General features: G+C 34.3%; 4 protein-coding genes across 4 annotated transcripts; 1 reads left to right on the top strand and 3 right to left on the bottom strand.

The window, feature by feature from the left end:
- On the bottom strand, positions 92–2068 carry LOC104704962 (F-box/kelch-repeat protein At3g16740-like). The gene is made up of 2 exons (XM_010420960.2): positions 2064–2068; positions 92–1739 (listed from the first exon to the last, which is right to left on the bottom strand). The coding sequence occupies exons 1-2, from the start codon at positions 2066–2068 to the stop codon at positions 407–409; spliced, it is 1338 nt and encodes a 445-aa protein (XP_010419262.1). The 3' UTR covers positions 92–406.
- Positions 3294–4395, bottom strand: LOC104780826 (pentatricopeptide repeat-containing protein At3g16010-like). The gene is made up of 2 exons (XM_010505368.2): positions 4118–4395; positions 3294–3951 (listed from the first exon to the last, which is right to left on the bottom strand). The coding sequence occupies exons 1-2, from the start codon at positions 4200–4202 to the stop codon at positions 3365–3367; spliced, it is 672 nt and encodes a 223-aa protein (XP_010503670.1). The 5' UTR covers positions 4203–4395; the 3' UTR covers positions 3294–3364.
- Positions 4473–7379, top strand: LOC104780815 (MAR-binding filament-like protein 1). Its single transcript, XM_010505358.2, has 4 exons — positions 4473–4957; positions 5080–5123; positions 5229–5372; positions 5554–7379. The coding sequence occupies exons 1-4, from the start codon at positions 4675–4677 to the stop codon at positions 7252–7254; spliced, it is 2172 nt and encodes a 723-aa protein (XP_010503660.1). The 5' UTR covers positions 4473–4674; the 3' UTR covers positions 7255–7379.
- LOC104780805 (probable sulfate transporter 3.4) lies at positions 7436–11573 on the bottom strand. The gene is made up of 13 exons (XM_010505348.2): positions 11103–11573; positions 10532–10580; positions 10225–10432; positions 9686–9857; positions 9526–9591; positions 9321–9434; positions 9110–9226; positions 8893–9019; positions 8519–8805; positions 8244–8434; positions 8068–8153; positions 7907–7983; positions 7436–7816 (listed from the first exon to the last, which is right to left on the bottom strand). Exons 1-13 carry the CDS (start codon positions 11436–11438, stop codon positions 7667–7669), a joined length of 1980 nt encoding a protein of 659 aa, XP_010503650.1. The 5' UTR covers positions 11439–11573; the 3' UTR covers positions 7436–7666.

The raw sequence follows: 23039 nt of genomic DNA, 5'->3' as shown, positions 1-23039 counted from the left end.
TTCATAAATAGACAACGTCTTGCACCAGATTCATAATACTAATATAAATAAATCCCAATCATTTTGTTGAAAGAATTAAAAACCAAACCAATAATCTAAAAGCTTCTTGTATTGATCGAATGGAAAAAACATAGTGGGAGCACAAAATAATAACCCACTGGTAGGAAAGAAATACAAGAATCAGACTTAGTTTGTAACATATCTGACTAAAGACTCAACTGTATATCTCACCGGAAACTCTTCAAGAAATAAAAAATGGTATGGCCATGAGAAAAAAGATACGCAGAGATGCTTTAGTGATGTTGCAGACCCACTTGCCAGTTCATGTTCTGACAAAGGAGATGACATGCGTCTTGGATACGACTAGGAAAACAAGAAGAATTGATGCCAAAAGGTAAGAACGTTTTTAACGTTTCTCATCAGATCCAGACTCAAAGAACACAGAACTTGGAACATAAGAGAAGGCATGCGGGAAAATCTCTTTTGCTGTTGTAATCTCTCCGAGATCCACTTCTCTGAAGTAACCGTTTTCTCCAATGAAGTAAGCTGTGTTGCGATTGGTTTCCGATACGTTTTTATCTTCATCAAAGACAACCACAGCTCTCTTCTCCTCGTCAACGAGGAAACTGCCACCGCTATAGAACCGACACCCTGTGAGTGGATCCATATCCACCGCTAAGAACTTGCTCCAGGACAATGCATTGTGCTCAATCTTGGTGGTAATCCAAATCTCCATCTCATGTGTTTCACAGTGCTGATACAACACCGCAAGCTGCTCTTCTCTAACACTAGATAAAACCACAGCATCTTCACTATAAGACTCAAAAGGCAGATGCAGACGCGGACCAAACCTCTCTTTAGTAAAATCGAAACAGAGTAAGAAATCAGGGACGTCTTCTCGGGATACCTTATCTGTACCATACCAGTACGTATTTCCCTTCAAAGACAGGCCGTAGTTACCAAACTCCACATCCCAGTCTGGAGTGACATCAAGAACCCTCCATGAATCAGAGTTTAAATCGTAGATCTCGTGCACATACATCGCCCCGGGAACATTTAAATATCTCAAGATTTTATGGTTCCTCTTGTCGTATCCGAGAGCATGACCATACCAGATTCCTCTGTGCTTATCGGATCTGAGTTCAACGCGGATCCACCGAGTTTGCCCTGTATACGGGTTCCAAACCACGAGCCTAGAGTTGTCTTCCGTGAGGCATAACACTAAACCCTCGCAGTGATACACTCGAGTGATGATGACGAGTTTATCAGAATCATTGAGGCTAACAAGATTACCTCTAGACTTCACAGACGGATCAAAGTCATTGTCGTGAATTCGATCGATGCTCATCAGATAAAGACTATAGTTGAGCAACACAATCGCCTGAAGCTCCCCTTCTCTTCTCACTACTTGAGTGAGATGCTTCTTTGTAAAGCTCTCATCTTTGGATAAAGTATTCCACTTTTTGCAAGTCAATCGCACTGCTCTCGTAGATGTCACCGGAACCCTAGAGAGTATCTCCTCTACTAATTCCGTTGGCAGATTTGAGATCGATGAAACAGCAAAAAAAAGTTTAGGTTTTTTTTCACCATTGCACAAATCAATCAATCCTTTATATAGGGAAATAAAACGGTAGGGGTTCTCTCCGACGACCTCTATAAACTCGTTTTCCTTTGTTTCTTCCTTTTCCGGCGATCGATAGTTTTTTACTTTTACGATTGAAGACGGTGGTGATATGAATCTGGGCCACTCATGGGCTTTTTATGAATCTAAACCGAAACCAAATACGAACCAACAACCAACCGAACATAACCAGAATTAATTTAATTCGAACCGAAACAACCTCTAGTTTTTTAAAAAGGGACAAGTGTGAATTTTAGAAATTTATTGTACATGAATCCAATAAACTATATGAGATTTTTAATATCTAAAAGGTTTTAATTTTCTCTATGTTGCAAATTGCTCAACAAAAAAAGGATTATTAAAATAATTCACCTATTTAATAACATAATATATTTGAGTTATTTTTAAAGATACAGTTCATGTATTGCTGTTTTTACAGTACTCCATTTATGACTAATAAATTGATGTTCTATGATTTATTTTTGTTTTTAAAATATTTATTTTGTAAATTAAATAGCTAAAATAAATCTAATAAATTTTTATGTTTTTTCTATCTACCCAAAAATAATTATAAATTAATTTACAAATAAATTTTTTTTTTTTAATATGTGTAATAATGTCAAAACATCTAAACCTGACTAAAAATGATGTAAAGTATATAAACAAAACGGCAAATATTTGTTTATTTACACATTGCCCTATATATAAATACAATGGATATCCCATTAGTTGTATATATCTAATCATTAATGTTTTAAATTGCTTTATAACAGAAATGATCTTATAATATGATGTACGAATCATTAATGTATATGCATCATTGCAGGATTAAGCAAGTTGTAACATAGAATATTTTTACTTAAATAAGTAAGTAATTAAACAAATCATGCTTCACTCCTTGAAGACGAGATTAGATCCTCAACATCATCATATCATAAGATCCTAACCACTATTTAATACTCACACCATAACATATCACCCAAGAATATTATCATCTGTGTCCCTAAATTTACATTCTGTTGTCTAAAGCTTCATTTCATGGAGCTCTGTGGTTCAGGTATCGACAAGAAACACCTAATGCGTTCGAAGACTTGCAGTTACGATCGGATCAAAGATCAGTCTAAAGATGTTTTGAGATTGACGAAGATCTCAAAATGGAGATTGATATGGAGGAAGATAGTGATGATGAGACAAAATAAGAAGAAGAAGAGTCAGATTTTTGATCATCGTGTTCGATATGATCCTTTCACTTATTCACAAAACTTCAAATGATGGAACTATCGCATATCACGAAGATCCTGATGTGTCTTCAAAGTTTTTTTCTGCTAGATTTGTTGTTTCTTCTAAAGTTTTCAATCTAAATTATTCTTGAGCTTCTTTCTTGTAGTAATCATTTTTGGATTCAAGTGTTTATACTTTTTAAACTATACATCAATCTTCAATTAGACTATAATGTTGAGTAAGAGCTTTTAGCATTTGCTTATGCAAAAGATAATGGAAGATACTCATGTGATTCATTAGTAGTTAGTTTATCAATAGAATTAGGCGATGGTTACGTGTAATCACGTGTGCTAAGTCATTGCTAATTCTTTCACATTACTATATGATCAGTAGTACACTTTTTTATGAAGTCTATACACATGCTGTGTGTGAAAGAAATGGAACAGAGTAGTAATCTTTCAGCTTCTATTTCTTTTTTCATTTTTTTGTTATTCCATTTAGAGAAATCAACTCTTACAAAAATCAAATCTCAGTATAAACCTCATGGACTTTCTCGTGCTGTCCTTCTTGCATCAACATTAGAATCACCGAGTTGTAAGTGCTCGAAGTGGGTTTGCACTTGCGTCCTTTCGCCTGATAAAAAACCGACAAGGCCTTACCAACCATCTTAGCTCTCCCCAATGCTTTCACAAGCTCAGAGAGCACAGAAGGGCTAACACTAACATATGTGTTACGAACCACCTCTTGTATCGTTCTATACATTTCACCATAAAGCCTAGCTTCTTCAAGGCAACGTATTAAGGTCATGTAAGTGGAGGAATCATGCTGAAAGTTCCTTCTTTTACCAGCCCATTTGAAAAACTGAATCTTGACATTAATCTCAACGTCTATCTCAAGAATGGAACGAACTAATCGATGATCCACTTTAAGTTTAAGCACATCCAAGGCTTTCTCAGCATCAGGTCCCCATTTGAAGATTTTCACTATCCTAATGAATCTCTCATCCAACATCTTCACTGATGGATCCTTTCTAGATAGTTTCCACTTCTCTTGAGGCTTCTCAGATTCCTCATGATTCGGTTCACTAAACATCTGAACAATCTCCTTCTCTGCAAATTCATGGATACAAACAAATGTTCAAAATCAAAACCATTTCTCGTTCTATTACTTCAAAAGGAAGCAACTTTATACTTTTTTTTGCAAATCCCATTTCTCCTAAAACCCTTAAACCATCAATTTCAAGAAGGGTAAGAGGAACAGAAGTATGCATATCACCTGTTTGTTTAAATCTCTGACATAGATGAGGTAGAGTTGAGATACTCCTCTTTTGGAATTTGGATCGAGCAGATATGTTCATCATCTTTACAGACGAGTTTTTCACATGTAAAAAATTCCGGTGGCGACAAATTCCGACGTCCAGCAATCGATATTTCAAGTCGCCGTCGGTGGTTTGAGAGATGTTTTGAAGTTTTAGGGGTCAGAGATGTTGAAGAAGAAGACGCACGTGATGCTCACGTGTTTTCTCAAAACCGAGCCAACACCAAAGATTGAAGATAACGAGGCAGCAAAGTCTAAAACGTGGCGAGTTTTGATTGGGTAACTAATGTACACAAAGCACCGAACTTTTCCAAAATTGCAGATATGCCATTGCTCCTTCTTCAAACAAAAAAGTTTCAATCTTTGATTCCGATTTCGTAGGATTTGAATCGAAGGATACTTCTGAAGTTCTTAGCATTCTTCTTTGGGATTTTGCCGAGGTTACACAAAGGAAGTTCCTTTTTTGTTTTTGGGGTCTGCTTTGTGTCAGTGAGTAAGTTTACTTGGCGGCGAAGATGGGTTTCCTTATTGGGGGCTCTTGCTTCGTCCCTTCTGTTCCTCTCCATTCCAGATTCCTTCCGTCTCCTTCTTCTTCTTCTACTTCTCCGTCTCATTTTGGGCTTCTGTCTTCGAGTAATGTCGCCAAGTTCAAGCGCCGGCGACCAACATCGGCTTCTTTAAACCGGGAAGATGGGTATGAGTTTGACTCTGCCTCCGTCAAGAGGAGAGCTTTTCTTCTTGTGGGTATCTCCGTTCTTCCGTTTTTGCAGCTTCGATCACTGGCTTTGGCTGATGAAAGTGAGCTTTTTTTTTTCTTTATTGCTCTCTTTTTTATTCTGCTTACTTCATTGTTGGTCTAGTGAGTTGATGAGAATGCTCAAATGTTGCTTCTGTTTATCACTTCTTCTTTTTAATTACAGGAGGCAATGAGATAAAGACATCGAAGCTTGATCAAGAAACTGAGGTTGTAAGAGTCTCTCTTTGACCTTCTCAATTTGAACTCTTTTAGAATCAATGTGTTTTTGAAGTGCTTGATACTTTACTGAATCAGTATTGGTTTGGTGGATAGGTTGCTCTAGTAAGTGAAGGAACATCCCCCAATACATTTCTGTCTCTCCTGAATGGCCTTGGAATTTTTAGTGCTGGAGTTCTTGGTGCACTTTATGCACTGGCTCGGCAAGATACAAAAGCTGCTGAAGAAACCATTGAATCTGTAAGCTACTCGCACTTCAGATTTTGCTTTGCAATTGTGGCTGAATGTTCTTGTCAAAAAGTAGCAATTGTTTAGTCCCATGGAGAAGTATTGATCTTTAGCATTTAGTTTGAGCTTCTCTTAATTTGTCTTGCTCCTGGATTCGATCTTATTTAAAGCTACCGATAACTGTGACATACAGCTAAAGAACCAGTTGGAAGACAAAGAAAGAGCAATAATTTTGAAGGAGAAAGACTTTGAAGCAAAGCTGCAGCATGAGCAGGAAGAGCGGAAAAAGGAACTAAAAAAGGCAAAAGAGGAACAATTCTCATTGACCAACCAGTTGAATTCTGCGAAGGATGTGGTGGCAGGCTTAGGCCGGGAGCTAAGTAGCGAGAAGAGATTATGTGAGGAGCTTAAAGTTCAAATCCAAAGTCTGCAAAATAGTTTGTCAAAGGCTGGTGAAGACAAAAAGGCACTTGAAACAGAGCTCAGTGAAAAGGTTGGTTTGGTTGAGAAGCTGCAAGATCGGATCAACTTGCTTAGTTTGGAGCTGAAAGATAGTGAAGAGAAAACTCAACGTATTAGTGCATTGCTAGCAGAAAAGGAATCAGAACTGGAGCATCTCAACTCTGCTTACACTCAGATTAGCCAAGATATTGCCAAAGCGAATTTAGAAATCAAAGAGCTGAAGGAAGAACTCACAAGAAATCAGAGTGAATTAGACTCGAAGAATTCAGCGATTGAGGAGTTAAACACCAGAATAACAACTTTGATGGCTGAGAAAGAGTGTTATATTCAGAAGCTTGATGACGTTTCAAAAGATTATAGTGCTTTGAAATTGACTTCTGAGACGCGAGCAGCAGCTGATGCGGAGCTCATCAGCAGGAAAGAGCAGGAGATTCAGCAGCTACATGAAAAGCTGGATCGTGCGCTAGTGGATGTAAATACAAATAAAGACAAAGTTGCTGACTTAACTGAGAAATACGAAGACTCGAAGAGAATGCTGGATATAGAATTGACTACTGTAAAAAATTTGCGACATGAACTTGATGGAACAAAGAAAGAACTTCAGGCATCTAGAGATCGGGTCTCTGACCTGGAAACGATGCTAGATGAGTCAAGATCTTTGTGTTCAAAGTTAGAATCAGAGCTTGCTATAGTTCACGCAGATTGGAATGAAACTAAGGAAAAATATGAAAGGAACCTTAATGTGGAAAAACAAAAAATGGAGACTTTGGCTAGCGAACTTGCAGTGGAGAAAGATCTTCTGAAGAGAGCTAAAGACGAGCTTGAGGGAGTAACCCATGAACTCAATGAATCTTCTGTCAAGAACCAGAGCCTTCAGAAGGAACTAGTGGAGGTTTACAAGAAAGTTGAGACCACTAGCAAGGAATTGGAAGAGGAGAAGAAGACGGTTTTGTCGTTGAATAAAGAGGTGAAAGGAATGGAAAAGCAGATCTTGATGGACAGGGAGGCTAGGAAATCCCTTGAAACAGACCTCGAAGAAGCAGTAAAGTCCTTAGATGAGATGAACAAGAACACGTCAATTCTGTCACGGGAGCTTGAGAAGGTGAATACCCATGCCTCGAGCTTGGAGGACGAGAAAGAAGTGCTACAAAGATCACTAGAAGAGGCAAAGAATGCATCAAAAGAAGCTAAGGAAAACGTGGAAGATGCACATATCCTCGTGATGAGTCTTGGAAAAGAGAGGGAAGTTCTAGAGAAGAAAGTGAAGAAGCTCGAGGAGGACTTGGGCTCTGCAAAGGGTGAGATACTACGCATGAGGAGTGAACCGAAGTCTGTAAAAGCTGTGAATAGTAAAGACGACAAAGAGAAAAGCGATGACACAGTTACTGTGAAGAAAGTTGTCAGGAGGAGAAAGAGCAGTACCAGTTCTTGAAGAGACAAAGTTTATAATGACCAGAGTTTGCTACCCTTATCATACAACTCCAATCTATTATTTGTAGCCAATATTAAACCTTTGTGTAAATTTTGACTAGAGGCAAAAATGGTTCTAGAGTGTCATCATTGAGTTTAACCTAACAGTGATGATGATAGGAAATATAAATTGACAAGATCAGTGCTTTGCATAGGCTATTTATATCCAAATTATGAGCTGATACCGATATGTTAAAAGATGATATTACATTTATTCTACAATTAAAACAGAAACTCCCTCAACGAGTTTACAGCTAGCACCAAAAATGTTTCACAAGAGGCTACTCCGTCTTCAGAAACAGTCTTCCAGGACAAGTTGTCAAATTCTCCAGTAAAAGTTGGAAGTTGTCAAATTCCTAGGAGACTGCTTTGTCTCATGGTTGACCATTAGCTTTCCATGTTGATGAGAGATCAGCTACAGCTTCACCAACTGTTAGATAAAGTCCACTCAGACCCAATGCATCAATGATCTTGGACTTGTGTAGCTTTTCCATCACGGTTCCCACAGGATTCACCAGCACAAGCTATTTGAAACGAGAGTTTGACATAAGTTAGTGTGTTTTTCTTTCATAGGTTTATAGGTATGATCTTTGTTTTCAGTTAAAAATTAAAACCTGAAGTGATTGCTTCTCAAGCCTCCTCCTAAGTTCAAACACCGCTTCAAGTCCACTTGTATCTATCGCAGACACAGCTGAGATAATTCCAAAGAAACAAAGTATGAGCAAAGAGACGGGTTGAGAACTCTTCAACATAGTTCAGAGAGAACGGAAATTACCTGTCATATCGAGAATTATGCATTTCAAGGTAGTACCATTGTTCTCCTTTATCCGAGTTTCCTCTTCCCTGGTCCATTTCAAGATCCTACACAGCCATAAGCTCGTTTCCATAAGTTAAAAGGAAATAGAAAAGAGACCATATCAAGAAGAGATAAGTGAAGTTAAGACGACTGACCTTTCTTGCAGGTAAGTGCTATTGGCGAAGTAAATAGGAGATTCAACGGCAAGAACTAGGAAGCCAGGGATTCTTGAGGCTTCTCTGTATCTTCCAAGACTCTGATATATTTGAGTCCCTGGAATGTTCCCAAATTCTGAAGTGTTTGGTCTGGTTACGTGCAACAAGATCTTGATAACTGAAACTCCCACCTGCAACAAAAAGTTAACAAACTTAGAGAACAGCCTGAAAATTTTGGAAAACCAGAACCTTGAGATATAGAACTGTATACTCACTGCTATTGCTAGGCCAAGAGGTACAGAAACGAAGAGAACGCCAAAGAAGGAACACATGCAAGTGAAGAAATCGAATTTGTCAACTTTCCAGAGCTTGTAAGCGGCTTGATAATCAATGAGTCCTATCACCGCGGTTAAGATGATAACAGCTAGGATCACATTAGGAGTGTAGTAGAAGAGTGGCATCAAGAACAAAAGGGTCACAAGAACTGCTGAGGCCATCACAATGTTAGACACCGCTGTTTTCGCTCCAGCATTGTAGTTTACCGCAGATCGAGAGAAAGACCCTGAAGAAAACAATAAACCGGAGTCAAAACATTGTTCCCTGAGTTAGAAGGTGAACGAGATTGTTGGTTTCAAGTAAAAATTTTAACCTGTTGTAACATAGCAAGAGGTGCAAGAACCAGCCATGTTCATAAAACCTATAGCCATCATTTCTTTGTTCCCATTAACTTGATAGTTCTTTAGAGATGCAAAAGTTCTCCCTACAGCAATCCCTTCCTGAAAAATATCACAGTCAGGTCAAAAAGTTAGTCACATATTATTAACTCTGTAACTTTACAAGAAAGCTAGAGATTTTGGAGAGCTTACTGTAAGAGATAGAATCCCAGTGATGATACCGGTTTTGATGGCAAGAGCAAGATGAGCACCACTGAAGTACAACATGTTTGATGAAGGTGGATTCAAACCCTTTGGTAGATGCCCAATCTGTAATAAAAGATTATAAATCTCTATGAGTCTGAGCTCTTCCAATTCTGTTTTGCATAGTAACATAAGTCAGTCTGGTTTAAAATGTTCTTACATAAGAGATGGCATGAGTCTTGGATCGAAGGAGGTATACAAGCAGAGTTGATATAATAACTGATGCCAAAGGTGCTGCAGCTGATATCCAGAAAAGTTTTGGCTTCCTCATGCTCTATATATTCAGCAAAAAGAAAACAGTAAATTTTATATATTCAACCGCGGTTAATATCACAAGTGGAAAAATGCATGGAGTTTGAACTTACAATGTGTCTTGTGGTTAAGAGAATGCTCAAGAAACACATCCCCATCACAATAGTTTCCCAAGACCACTGCAAAATTGTAACATTATTTTATTTGTTAGAGAAGAATTTTTATGGTGTTTTAACTTTTAGTATATAGTTTAATGAAATGATGTTGACTTACTTCAGATCTGTGGTTGAAAACAGATGACATGACAGGAATGAATTGCATTTTGCCAGTGAAGTGAACAATTCCAAGAAGACCCTTAAGCTGTTGAAGTGACACAATCACTGCAGCACCAGCAGTGAAACCAACCAAAGTTGCCTTTGACAAAAAGTCAATCAGAAATCCCAGCCTGAAATTTTTTTAAAGTAAATTAAGTTAAATAAAATCAAGAGTTGCTGACCATGGAATAAAGAAAAAACTAAACAGTGAAAGCACTAACTAGTAGAAAAGAAGGAAGCATCTTGGGAGGTGTAGATATTAGTACATGTCACTTGTCACTATCAAAATCAAACATATAGAATCTTGGTTCTTTTTACTTAATATTACTTAATCTCTCTATTCATCATGACTAAATTTCACTTTCGGTCTTTCAGTGAAAGTTCAACAAAAAAGGCTTACGCAAAACTCTGAATATATTCTACACTAATTACATATTCTTTCACATGACGATCGCACATTCCAAAGATGAGTTTTATGAATGGAGAAGAGTATAGTACCTAAGAAGGCCAAGGGAGGCTTGGAAGAGACCAGCAAAGAAAGTTGAAGTGAAAGCCAATTGGAGATAAAGAATTGGGTCTTGTGTTGAAGAAACACTTTCACTTAACATTGATCCCATCACAAGTGATGCTATCGAGACAGGACCAACTGCAAGATGTTTTGAACTCCCAAGAACTGCGTATATAAGCGGTGGCACAAAGCTTGAGTCTGCATGCAACCAACCAAATTTATTAGTTAGACTAAATTAAAATTAGCTAGACTTGGTTAACATGTGTATATGTGATAATGATGATGATCGATACTCACAAAGACCAACGATGGGTGGTAAGTTTGCTAGCTTGGCATAACTGATTCCCTGCAAATTAAAAAAATATGTAAGAAAAAATAAAACAATTAGAAAAACCATATTTTTAGGGGTAATATGAAATTGTCGAATTTTAAAATATTTTTGTTTTCCCTACATTTATTGATAACATTGATAATCCAAAACAAACACAGCAAAAAGTGTTTTTTTTTTTTTGGCTTTTAACTTCTCCAAGTCCAACTAGTCATCATCCCCACACGACCCAACGATTTAATGACAAATCACAAAACATCTTCAATTACGCCTTTTTATTATCCCTTTCATCATAATGAATTATATACTCTAAATTAAATTTTTAAAATTGTCCACATATCACGCTAAAAATTGTCGCATGATATAGAGCAAATAATAAAATCTGCAATATAGTATAATTAAATAAAAAAAGTTTCAAGAACTTGGTTGCCAAAAAAAAAAAAAAAAAAGTTTCAAGAACTTTATAAAAAATTTGGAAACATTCGATAAAAACTTTCCCTTTAGTCAAAAGAAACTTAGAGGCAATGAAAGTGTTGTTACCTGAGGGATGGCGAGACTAGCAATGGTGAGACCAGAGACAACGTCGGACCTAAAAAGCTTGAGATCGTAGTGAGAACCCCATGTGAATATAGGGAACAAGCTTTGAAGACCAAGGATCACTCTGTTTCTCCATGTTTGGTTCCTAAACCTCTGTAACGGATCATCAGGGAAGAACACGTCCGCAACGCGCTTCTTCAGTTTCTGAAACGCTGTTTTCTTCGGCGGCAGACAAACGCTGTGTATCTCCACGATCGTTTCCCCTCCTGCGGTTGCGGTTGCGGCGGTTCCATTGTTGGGCGACGACATGTCTTCTACTCTGTTCGTGCCATGACCCATTTATGGTGGGTTTTTATGAGATTATTATAAAGTGTTTTCGAAAATATGGAGCTGCAAACTAGAATTTTGTTTTGTGTGTTTGTGTGATTATTGTGGGATTGTGTTTGTAAGGTTTTGTGAGAAAAGGTGGTGTAATTATGGCCTGTATTTATAGAGACACTTGGCTGTGAAAAAAGTGTTATTGGTAATGGCAGTTTTTGTTTTCCTGATGACTTTAGTATAAAATAATCAAAAGCGTTTTTTTTTTCGATGTTTGAGTTCCTAAGGGGTAAATGCGTCATTTCTCTCCCTCACAAATTCACAATCCAAGTTGGATTATAAATAAAATAAAATAAAAAAAGAATTGTTGCACAAAAAATTTTAAAAGAAAAAAAAAAGATAAATAAATAAAATCTAAGGAAATCATATTTTGTGTAGAGCATGGTATATGAACAAGAAGAAAAAGATGATGAAGTTGAAGAAGATAGGAATCAATGATATATAAACCAAAAATCATAATACATTTTGGAAAATTTTACTCATAAGATTGTAAAAAAATCATAATAATACATTAAAATTTAACTCACCGAATCGTTTTGTGTGATTTGGATTAATCAAAAGAAATCGACGACAAAAGTTTGAGTTTCCACCGCACCTGTAATAAAAAAAAAACAGAATTTGACAAACTGTTCACTGGAAATTTATTCAAGATTTTAAAGAATACTAATGAGTAAATATGATATATGTTATTCTTATTAATTTAATATAAAAACATTGTACATATCTTATTCTGTTCAAATCAATCTTTATATATCTCATTTGAACATATATTTCTTAAATTGACATATTTGTTTCTGTTTTTCTGTATTACCACAATTGTGTAGGTCAAAATTAGCAAAGAAAAACAAAATCTGTATATTTGATTATATGTAGGTCAATATTCAACATTTGAAAACTTGTTTACTACAAATTTCTTTATAGCTGAGGTATACTATGTGATTATATATGGGATTCCTCAAAGATATTAGTACTTAATTATCTCTTATCGTGTTAAAACATTCCTTATATAGCACATTTTAAAATATATTTCCTAAACTAACATATTTGTCTATATTTTTCTGCACCAACACAGTTGTTTAGATCAAATTTAATTATAGCGGAATTTAAGTCATTAATGTATGTGTGTGCATGTCAGATTAAGATTAACACTCTAATTTGGGCTAGTTAATGAATATATGAATTATTTTGGTCAATATCTTTGAATGTAAGTTTTCATTTTTTTTTAGATAAGAATTCTTCTGAAATAAGGAGTTGTATTAGTTTGTGGAGAAGATAATATTAATTGGAAAAAAGGTTTTCACAGTATGTATAATACAGTTTCGTGTTTTTTAAAAAAGATTAACAGGCAGCAATGTTTGCGAAATGCGTGGATCAATTTTGAACGTTGATTTTTGGGGTCATGAGGACAGTTGAATTTGGAAGAATGGTGGTGGGGCATCCACTTTTAATGGCTTCAATTTAAGTTTCCATAAAAATAAAACAAAACTTGGATTTGTGAATCAAACGTCTTTATTTTATTTTTCTTTTCATGATAATCAAGCATTAAATATTTATACAGCTCTTAAACAAAGAAAAAGGAGAAAAATGTACACAAAGATTCTAAGTTGATTCAAAAATCAATAATCTATAGTACCGGTTTTAGTATGTGTCCACCATATACTCATAGGGTCCATGCCACAATATTTTTTTGAACGCACCTAATTCTTCTTTATCTTCCATCTTATGATGAAACATTATATAAAGATTATTGATAGTGTTAATCTTTACGTTTGTATAGGCAAATATCTATGAAATCTTGTTTTTCTTGGTATGAGATCTATGGGATCTTGTTATTATTGACCAGAAAATATCAGTCCTTCAATTGTATTGGTGTTGAGCAATACTTGAATAGGTCACTACCTAAACCTCTTTTAACCCGATATTAAGCAGCCATTGAACAAAGCATTAGCAATTTAGAAAAAAAAGTTATCCATTAATAACAGGGCTTTAGTTGAAAGTTGAAAGTATACTAATCGGATGTGAAGATGGAGCACGTGATTAGAAAGTTCAAATAACTAAAGTTTGACAACACTCTCCTCCTCCAGTTGTTCTCCTCCCCTGTCTCTTATGATTTTCATAACACTCTTGTTCAACATTAACTCATACTATTTTCTTAACTCATACTATTTTCTTAAAATCATACTATTTTCTTAAGATCAAACTATTTTCTTAACTCATACTATTTCTTACCACTTCAAAATTTATTTTCTCAAGATATTGAAAAAAACTACAACTACTAATTACATACAAAATCTTAGAACCATCTTATATATCACAATATATATATATATATAGCATATATAAACTGTTTACAATTTGAATATTTGAACATATGTATATATAAAACCTTCTTCGCCTAGTGGTTGATTAATTATTAAATAATGTTTCTATGTTATGCATGGATTCCCATAAATTGTGAATTATTTAAGATTAATGATTTTGTTATTGTTTATTGTAAATTTGTTTGCATAAAGATGATTATTTGTTTAGAACTCGTATATGAAATTATTGTTTTATTCTCAATTGTTGTAGAGGATTAGATTCACTTTTTTTTTCGTCAGAGGATTAGATTCACTTCTTGTGATAGAATCAAAATATCTGTAACACTAATTAAAAAACAGACACATGTGTAAGCGCACAAATGTTAACCATGGAATCACCTAATCTTATTTACATGATTGCAACAAATCAAGATTAGTCGACGGGTCAAATCCTATATGTCACCAAAATCCAGTTTTTGTGTTCAAACTCTTATGCATACACTGAGATTTTCAAACCACTGCACTGTAAAATTTTTTTGAAACGGCCTCTTACTGTTATTACTTTATGAGATATTTAGTTTTTTTTTTTTTTTTATAAACATAGTCTGAAAATTATGAACCAATAAAATAGTATACTTGTACTTTCTTTTTATGGGAGGTCGATCGGATTACCTTTTTACCTATATATTGCTTTCTACTTAACATTGATCGCAACTTGTTCGTATTTTAATGAGATTCCATTTAAACAAACTTATAAGGATTAGGCTTTGTTTGGTGGTACCTTCCGTTCATTTTTTTATCTTCCTAGAAGACTAGGTCATTTAAATTCGAGCATGCAACAAAAATCTTAAGTAACAAAAATATGACTATTTTAAAACCTTTTGGACGTATTTAAAACGAATGCAAGAAGTTAACACAATATGTTGTTAATCACGTACGTTGTTTTGGGAAGATTCAATAGAATTTATAGACCAGACGGTCAAGACCAATATTTTATATATATCTGACAAAACGTGAATTATTTTATTTATTTTCCGACGATTTACAGTAATACTAAAATAGAATATATATCTGCAAAACACTTAATGTTACAGAACTCTTTTTTTTTTTCTTGCTAATCTCTAAAGATAAGTTGTAGTCTAGTGAGCATTTCAGAAACTGTGGATTTCAAGTCGTATTGTAGTTTGTAGTGTGAAACAATGAATGCTAATCATAATGTGTGGGAAACGGCCGATTCGGGATCAATGTAAATATCAGTCCATAAAACTTGTTTATCAGAAAAGATGATGATAAAGAAGAACAAATCTAACTAGAACCGACATTATTTCTATAGAAAATGATAGTATATATATAGATATATTTGCACTCCAAGAAAGCTTCGTTTTTTTAAATAAGAATTTGACTGGTATGATTTGTTTGTCTCAACCTGTACATATAACAACATATATAAATTGTAAGTGGCATAAGATGAACCACTCGGAGAGGTGCATCTGGATTTGTAAGATTCTTCTTATATATATAGTTCTATTCTATTTTGGTAAAGTAATATACACTTTAATTATCATCAATATCCCCCTGCCTTCTTTGTCCATTTTTAAAAGTGGTTTATTTTTCTTCTTCTTCTTTTTTTGTTGTAAAGACTAATTTATTACTTGATCAGATTCGATTAAATTAATTTTATATTATTGATCATCGTTATTCATCGACGTGAATTCAGACAATTTACGTAATATCACAAACACCTCTAGGTACTATGTATGTGCTCATTTATAAACTAAATGGCTTAGTGACAAATCTAAGGTTACTAATTATAATGACCTACTAGAAGAAATCCAAACAAATTTTAAGTATGCTACTCAACTCCCATATTTTTTAAGATCACATTTTGTTGAATCTAAAGCTAAATGAAATAAAAAGAAGGGAATCCACTACTAACAAAGTAACAAAGACTTGACACGTTTTAAATTTGAAAGCATGTTAACTAAAATAGAAATGAAGAAAATGAGAACTTAGAATAGACAAAAATCATGAATGCATATATTCTTATATCGCAAAATTTTGCTTTAAATCTCCATCCCACAAATAACTAATCCTTCCTCAAATTTCTTTAAAATAATTAACAGCAAAAGAAATTCCATCAATATCAATATTTGATTAAAGAAACATATCTTAAAGTCTAAAAAATTAAAATAAGTGTATGAAACAAACTCAACTTTGTAAAGACGTTTTTTTTTTTGTTTGCTTAATAACTTTTACATCACAACAAAGAGTCAAATACTATTAACTTTCCAATACAATGTTTTGACTTGTAATATGTCCATATATTTATATCTAGATGCAAAGCTTCTCATATGGACCTTAAATATTTAGGGTTCAAAAATTGGAGCGCGCCTGCTCAAGGCCAGCCTCTACTTATCATCAAACCTACAGATTAATATATATATATATATATATATATATGATCAAATACTTATCATTTGTATATGATCTCTTGATCGATTAGTGTGCATAAACTTTATAATAGAAATCGCTTACGATAATGATAAATTATAATTCTATATGCAATAATATGCAAATACGCAAAAGGCTAAGGTGGAAAAAGAGAAGGCCAATAAGAATCTCTAGAAGTAAGAGAGCTCACGAGGACGCGACCTCCCTTTGGTTACGCGGCGAGGAGTACGTTGAGGCACCATCAATTAATAATATTCCTTTAACTTGTTCAGATCTTTTTTATTTTTATTTTTTTTAAATTCAATTAGATTCTTCTTGATTTTTTTTTTCTTCTTTCAGAAATTGTTGGGAAAAAATAATCAAAATCTTGTCTTTCTCTCTCTATTTACAATATTTTAGTTGTAGGTTCTGTCATATCATGTATGTAAAAGGTATTGATTGCGAACAAAAAAAAAAATGGTAATAGGTAGCCATAAACGATGAACCATATATTTTATGGAGATATTTGGAAAATTAGTACATTTTTTAAACATAATTGTTAATTTAGTACATTTACTATTTATAATTTGTAAAATAATCACCTTCAGCTATTCACTACTATTTACGTTACTTTCTCACTCTCAAAAATTTCTTTTATTTATAAGTATGCCACTAAAATTAAATATTTTATTATTTTATTACATGATTCCTTGAATTTAATAATTAAAATACTAATCAAAATAAATTTATTTTTTAAAAAAATTTAGGTATATAAAATTCTATATTCTTACATCTATTATTTGATATCCATTTTGTTTGATGATTTGTTTTTATTATGTAAAATAAAGTTCACAAATTTTTACACGTACAATCATTAAATATACAGATGCAATCCGTACAGTTTATTAAGTATACAGGTAAATAATAATACATATGTATATTAATATACACATTTTCATCCGTACATCTAATTTAAAGTACATTAAATATGAATAAATTAAAAAATATTTCTATTTTTGTATTTCTATACACTAAATGAGCTATACGGATCCAACTACCCTTTTGTAATTTCACAATAATACACTTTACACCACTTTCTCGTCTATCTTACAACCTTTCTATTACACAAATAGTAAAACCTACCTAATTATCTAATTATAAATAGTAAATGTACTAAAAATCCAATTAAATTTTAAAAATGTACTATTTTACATAAAAACCCTATTTTATGCACAATACTCTTTTTTCTTTAAAATTACTTAGTGTTTGAAGAAATATATTAATCTCTTAGTCCACTTGCTCTCCTGTTTCCCCTCAAATCATTAGCTAGTAACAATGTTTCTTTTAATATGTTTAGTCAGTATTGGGTTCTTACGAATCTGTACTGTAAGCAAGCAATGAAAACAGATGTATGGTTATGGGGATTCGCAAATGTTATAAAACATGTATTTTAAAGCAAGTTGGTTACAGTCCAACACACGAATAACTTGTTTTTCTTAGATTTTCATCAATAGCTTTATAATAATTTTTCTTCAGGTGGAAACACGTAGATTGATGCTTCGATCCATTGTGATTTCCTAAAATACCAAATGAATAAAATCATCAATATCTATTTGCCTATAAGTTAACAACAATATATATATATATATATATATTATCAATATTTATATGCCTATAAATGAAAATTAAATAAATAATCGAAATATATCAAACTTAACGTTTATAGGATGTTTTTTACATCCTCTGTATTGGCAATGTATGAACACGGATACGTGTACTTTCTCTCGGAACCAAAAGGCCTCAGTTTTAAGAAACATTAATTGTATCCATTTACACAAAAAAAGAAGAAGTTGAAATGAAAATTTATTTGGTAAAGCCACAATCACCCGGGACAAACCAGTTAAAAAAGGTCTTAGTTTAGAACAATCTGCGTCAAAAGAACAATATGCGCATTTTAAGATATCAACATCTTTTTATTATGGTAGCAGGAACAACACCAATCAAGAACATTTTTTTGTCAATATAATGTTTTCAATTGATTGTCGTTTCAAACGTTGGAGTTTTTTTTAAAATTATTTTCTTTGAAGAATTAGAATTACATTAATTTGCGCATGCACACTTTTATAACATTGTGTGATGAATTTTCTTCTGATACATGATTTGCAGAATACTTTTTTTTTTTTTTTTGTGCAAAGGATTTGCAGAATACTTAACCTGACAAAATATGTGTAATCAGATAAGAATAAAGGTAATATATAACTTTAGTGTATGGAAAATTTCATCACATAGTTGGCCGATGTTGACTTATATAATGGTGACAAGTGGCAATGGAAATAAAGGCGCGCGCCAGGCCATAATACGTTAAATGGAACATGCATATACGTACGTAAACTTCTTTTGCTTCTATAAGGAAAAATAATAATAAAATTTGCTTCTATATATATACACTTAAACGAGTGTCTTACATACAGAGTTGAATATTTTAAAAACATCAAAGAGTAAATACATTTGTTGACTTATGGCCCACTAATTCAATTCACGGGACAATCTGGTTCAAGGCAAACAAGTATCCCCATTTCATCAACAGTCGCTCAAGCATGCTCTCCTAAAGGATGGCTTATTCGATCTGCACGCTCTCCCCAGGCGGAGACTCTGCAAATCCACCTCACCACATTAACCCCTCTATGTCTCTCAAACACACCTGACGTGTTCCTTTGGAAAACTGAAAAGGAAGAATATTCTAATTTTACCACAAAAAGACTTGGGAGGTGCTTAGTCAAAGGCAAGAACCACCCCGTGGGCAAATCAGGTTTGGTACAAAGGTAATATCCCGCGTCATGCTTTCATGCTGTGGATAACACACCTAAACAGGCTACCAACAAAAACAAGATTAGCAAGCTGGGGCATGAATCTGGACACAACCTGCTGTCTGTGTGGTCGTGATCCAGAGTCGCGAGATCATCTCTTCTTTCAGTGCGACTTCAGTAAGCTGCTATAGTTAGAGGTAACTTGGCGGTTAGGATACACTCCCTTTGTTTTCCACACATGGGATGCTTTCTCCGCTTGGATGGACATCAAAGACACCACTTCTCCACAAACGCTTCGTCGTCTTGTTGCTCAGGCGCTAGTCTACACAATCTGGATTGAAAGAAACAACAGGGTGCATAACAATTTATCCACCCCAGCACAGGTTCTTTTCAAGGTTCTTGATCGGCAAATACGGGATGCCATCTTCGCAAAGGCACATCGGAAAATTTTCAAAAGGCTTTTGCAAGTGTGGCTTAGAAATCTATAGATCATATTGATACTTTCGGTCTATTTGCAGATATCCCATTGTTTTTATTTTTTTGGGCAAGAGTTATCTTCTGTATCAAGCTATTGTAATCACTACAATTAGATTTTCTCTAATGAAAATTCACATATTTAAAAAAAAAAAAAATGTTGAAGCAAGGATGTGCAAGATTCGACAAAACATCGTGGAATGAACAGAAGAACTGGAACTAGTTTTGAACGACTAAACATCGATCTCTATGGATCAAGATGAGGATTCGTTGGTTTCAACTCCGGTTGCAACCATGCTTAATTATTATATAGACGTATTAAATGACGAAAGGATTTCACTTATCCTGCATTTTGTTTTTTGGGGTAAATGGTTATTCACTAAGAATGAGATAACATGCAGGCCACTCCCATTAATTTCATATAGTATATAACCATCTTTTTTCCTGAACCTAATTTTACTAGCACAAATATTGAAAATGGTGATGAAATATGTTTGTTGCGACTGTACCACTTCAACAACAAAGAGCGCATTAGATTCGTGAGCTTGTTGGTGTCCACCCTTAGCTAGGCACATCCCACTTTTGGTAGCCTTTTAGCCGTAAAAAGCAAGATCTTGAACAAATGCGAAGATAACTTGAACATTATTAGTCCATTGATCGATCCAACGGTAGGTAGCTCTTCCGTAAATAATGGGAATGTCCAAGTTCTTAGTTTTGATTGGTTTATATCTTTTCTATTTTCATAAAATTATAAGTGGACAGGTATATTCCAAAGAATATACCAGTTTCGTTCTCTTTCGACCTTTCTTCCCTCTCGTACGTGCTTCAATCATTTCTCTTAACTTTGACCTAATTTTTTTTTTTTGGTCATTAATTTGGACTTGATATAATTTATCTCCTTTGACGGCCAATGCAAGGTCCCATTAAAAGAAAACATACATTAGAAGCGTCATGATGATGTTAACTTAAGTATTTGATTGTTTGTTTATAATAATTTTAAAATATAACCATGTGGGTTTATCTTGAAACTTTGCATTAATATATATATATATGACGAAGAGTCAGTAAAATTCAATAAAATGGGACAAAAAGCATCAAAACAACTAATCTCTTTGCGACTTTGATGTGTGATGCGTCGAGTCCACCTACGCAATGAGTATGGAAATGAAACAAACTATGCAGCAGGTAATGCAAGTTTCATCATGGTCTAATCAAGATATATTCTGCTATTTTTGACACACCTATGACCTAACTATCAGTTATTCTTTTGAACATATTGTTTCAAATAATTTGGATGGGTTCATGTTTTTAGACATTTTTCAGTACTCAACAAATATCGGAGATTAATTCTATTTGTGACAAATGTGAACTAGTATTCAGTTCTAATCAGACCTCATGCTAATATTAAATGTCTATTACTACAAGCCTTTTGTTGGATGCCAATTAAAACAAAGCAACTTCAACTCGAATGGCCATAGGTATATATTATGAATAATATACAGATGTTGATTTTTTGATAATATATTTTGCAAGTTCATAACTATGAAAGGTGCATCCTTCAACCAAGTGAATGTTGTTTTACTTGTCAATAAATCTTGGTAGGAATCATGAAGGTTTATTCTCGTATACATCAGCCCTTTTAATATATGTTAAAAGCTTCTAATGACATTCTCACTTTCTATCAATCTAAATATAAAAGCTCACTCCCTCATAATACGTTGTCAAATATTTTTTGGTAGGAATCACGAAGGTTTATTCTCAATTTACAACATGTTTTTTTTTCATTTTTTAAAGCTCCTGATGACATTTTGTCCCACTTTCTATCAACTTTCTTTGGTCTTAAACTCGATTACCTATGATTAATTTAGGGTGATATGCCAGTTAGAATTCCATGCCAACATAAAAATAATGATACATCTATAGTAGACTAGGAAAAGGGCTACGGAATTGGTAAACTAATTAACTAAAGGCAGAAACACGAAAACGATTTAACCGGCAGAAAGTGCATACTTCTCTTGATTCTTTTGCTTAACTTGAACAATGATATATATATTCCCGTAAGAACATAACTTATTAATCTCCTATATTATACATATCAAATTAACTTAACGTTGTTACTCTAAAGAAAATTTTCTAAAGAAATTGTAAGATTGACCAAGAAACGAATAAAATTGAACAAGATCAGATTTGCTGATAGTAACTATATATTCGCAATTTTTTTTTCTAAAAAAAGAAGAAAATGTGTAATTGTCTATACAAGTAGCATTTAAAGAGTCGGGCCGAAACTCTCGTTTTTATGAGTCTGGGGCCTAGGCCATCAACTAGCTAGGGGTTTTGTTTGGGCTACTTTGCATATGCTCAATGAAGAAGTATCTTCCATTACCTAGATCTTTTTCATGAAATATCTGACTTAAAATTCTTCTTTACTATCAGATTTTAAAAGATTTATATGATGAAGCTTTCAGGGGGTTTTCGAGAGAAACGAAATCACACTAAGCAAGCTGATCCCATGGACCGGAAATGGCAGGGAAACATATAAGTGACGTCGAAGATACACAAAAAATATGCATGTGACGACGAAGATACACAAAAAATATGCATGTGGTGGTGGAACTAATACAAAGAGAATCCACATACTGCATGTCCACCGGCCAGACTATGAAAAGAATCGACGTAAACACATGTTGAAAAAATTACAACGTGAAGAGTATATTCAAGGTAACTGCGCAAGATCTTTTTTTTTTCCCTCCAATAATTTTATTACTAATCAGCATTGAGATCAATGCAGGGTGGCATCTCGAGCCATAGGGGTAGGTGAAAATCTTCTCCGACAAAATATAAAGGTTAACCCGTACTGTGCAAGATGCAGTTCAATAATCGATACAACGGATCATATGTTGTTCTCTTGTCCATACGCTACCATGGTCTGGAAAAAGGCGGGATATCCTCCTGATCAACTTTGTGATCCACAAAAATCATTGCATGAGAAGCTGCAGTTTCTTCTTACCATATCTAAAGATACAAGTTTGGATTATTTGGTTCGATTCTTACTTTTCTGGATGCTATGGAGATTATGAAAAGGAAGAAATGATCTTGTTTTCAACAAGAAGAATGTAACTGTGAGTACAATAATCACTCAAGCCTCAACAGATGCTGCCGAATGGTTAAATCATACAGACACTCAAGACGTCCAACCAAATAGAGGAAATCTTACAAGAAGAAACTCACGATGGACCAAACCACAGTCTGGATGGGTAAAGTGCACTTATGATGCATCACACCATGAAGGAGAACGGGTCTCGGGACTCGTATGGATAATCCGAAATACAAATGGTCAGGTACTACATTGTGGCATGGGGAAATTTCAAGGACGCCCCACTCGAGAAGAATCTGAATGCTCAAGTCTAATACGGGCTATACAATGCAGCTGGGGACTAGGCTATAAATCGGTGATAACCTAAACATTACCCGACTACTCACTCAAGATTGCTATAATCAGAGGTTGCAACCATACATTAATACGATCAAACAATGGCGCCACTTATTTACAT

Source organism: Camelina sativa, chromosome 1, assembly GCF_000633955.1.
Source record: "Camelina sativa cultivar DH55 chromosome 1, Cs, whole genome shotgun sequence".
Taxonomy (NCBI): Eukaryota; Viridiplantae; Streptophyta; class Magnoliopsida; order Brassicales; family Brassicaceae; genus Camelina; species Camelina sativa.
Note: the sequence above shows the minus strand (reverse complement) of the source record. Positions and strands in the feature narration are given on the sequence as shown.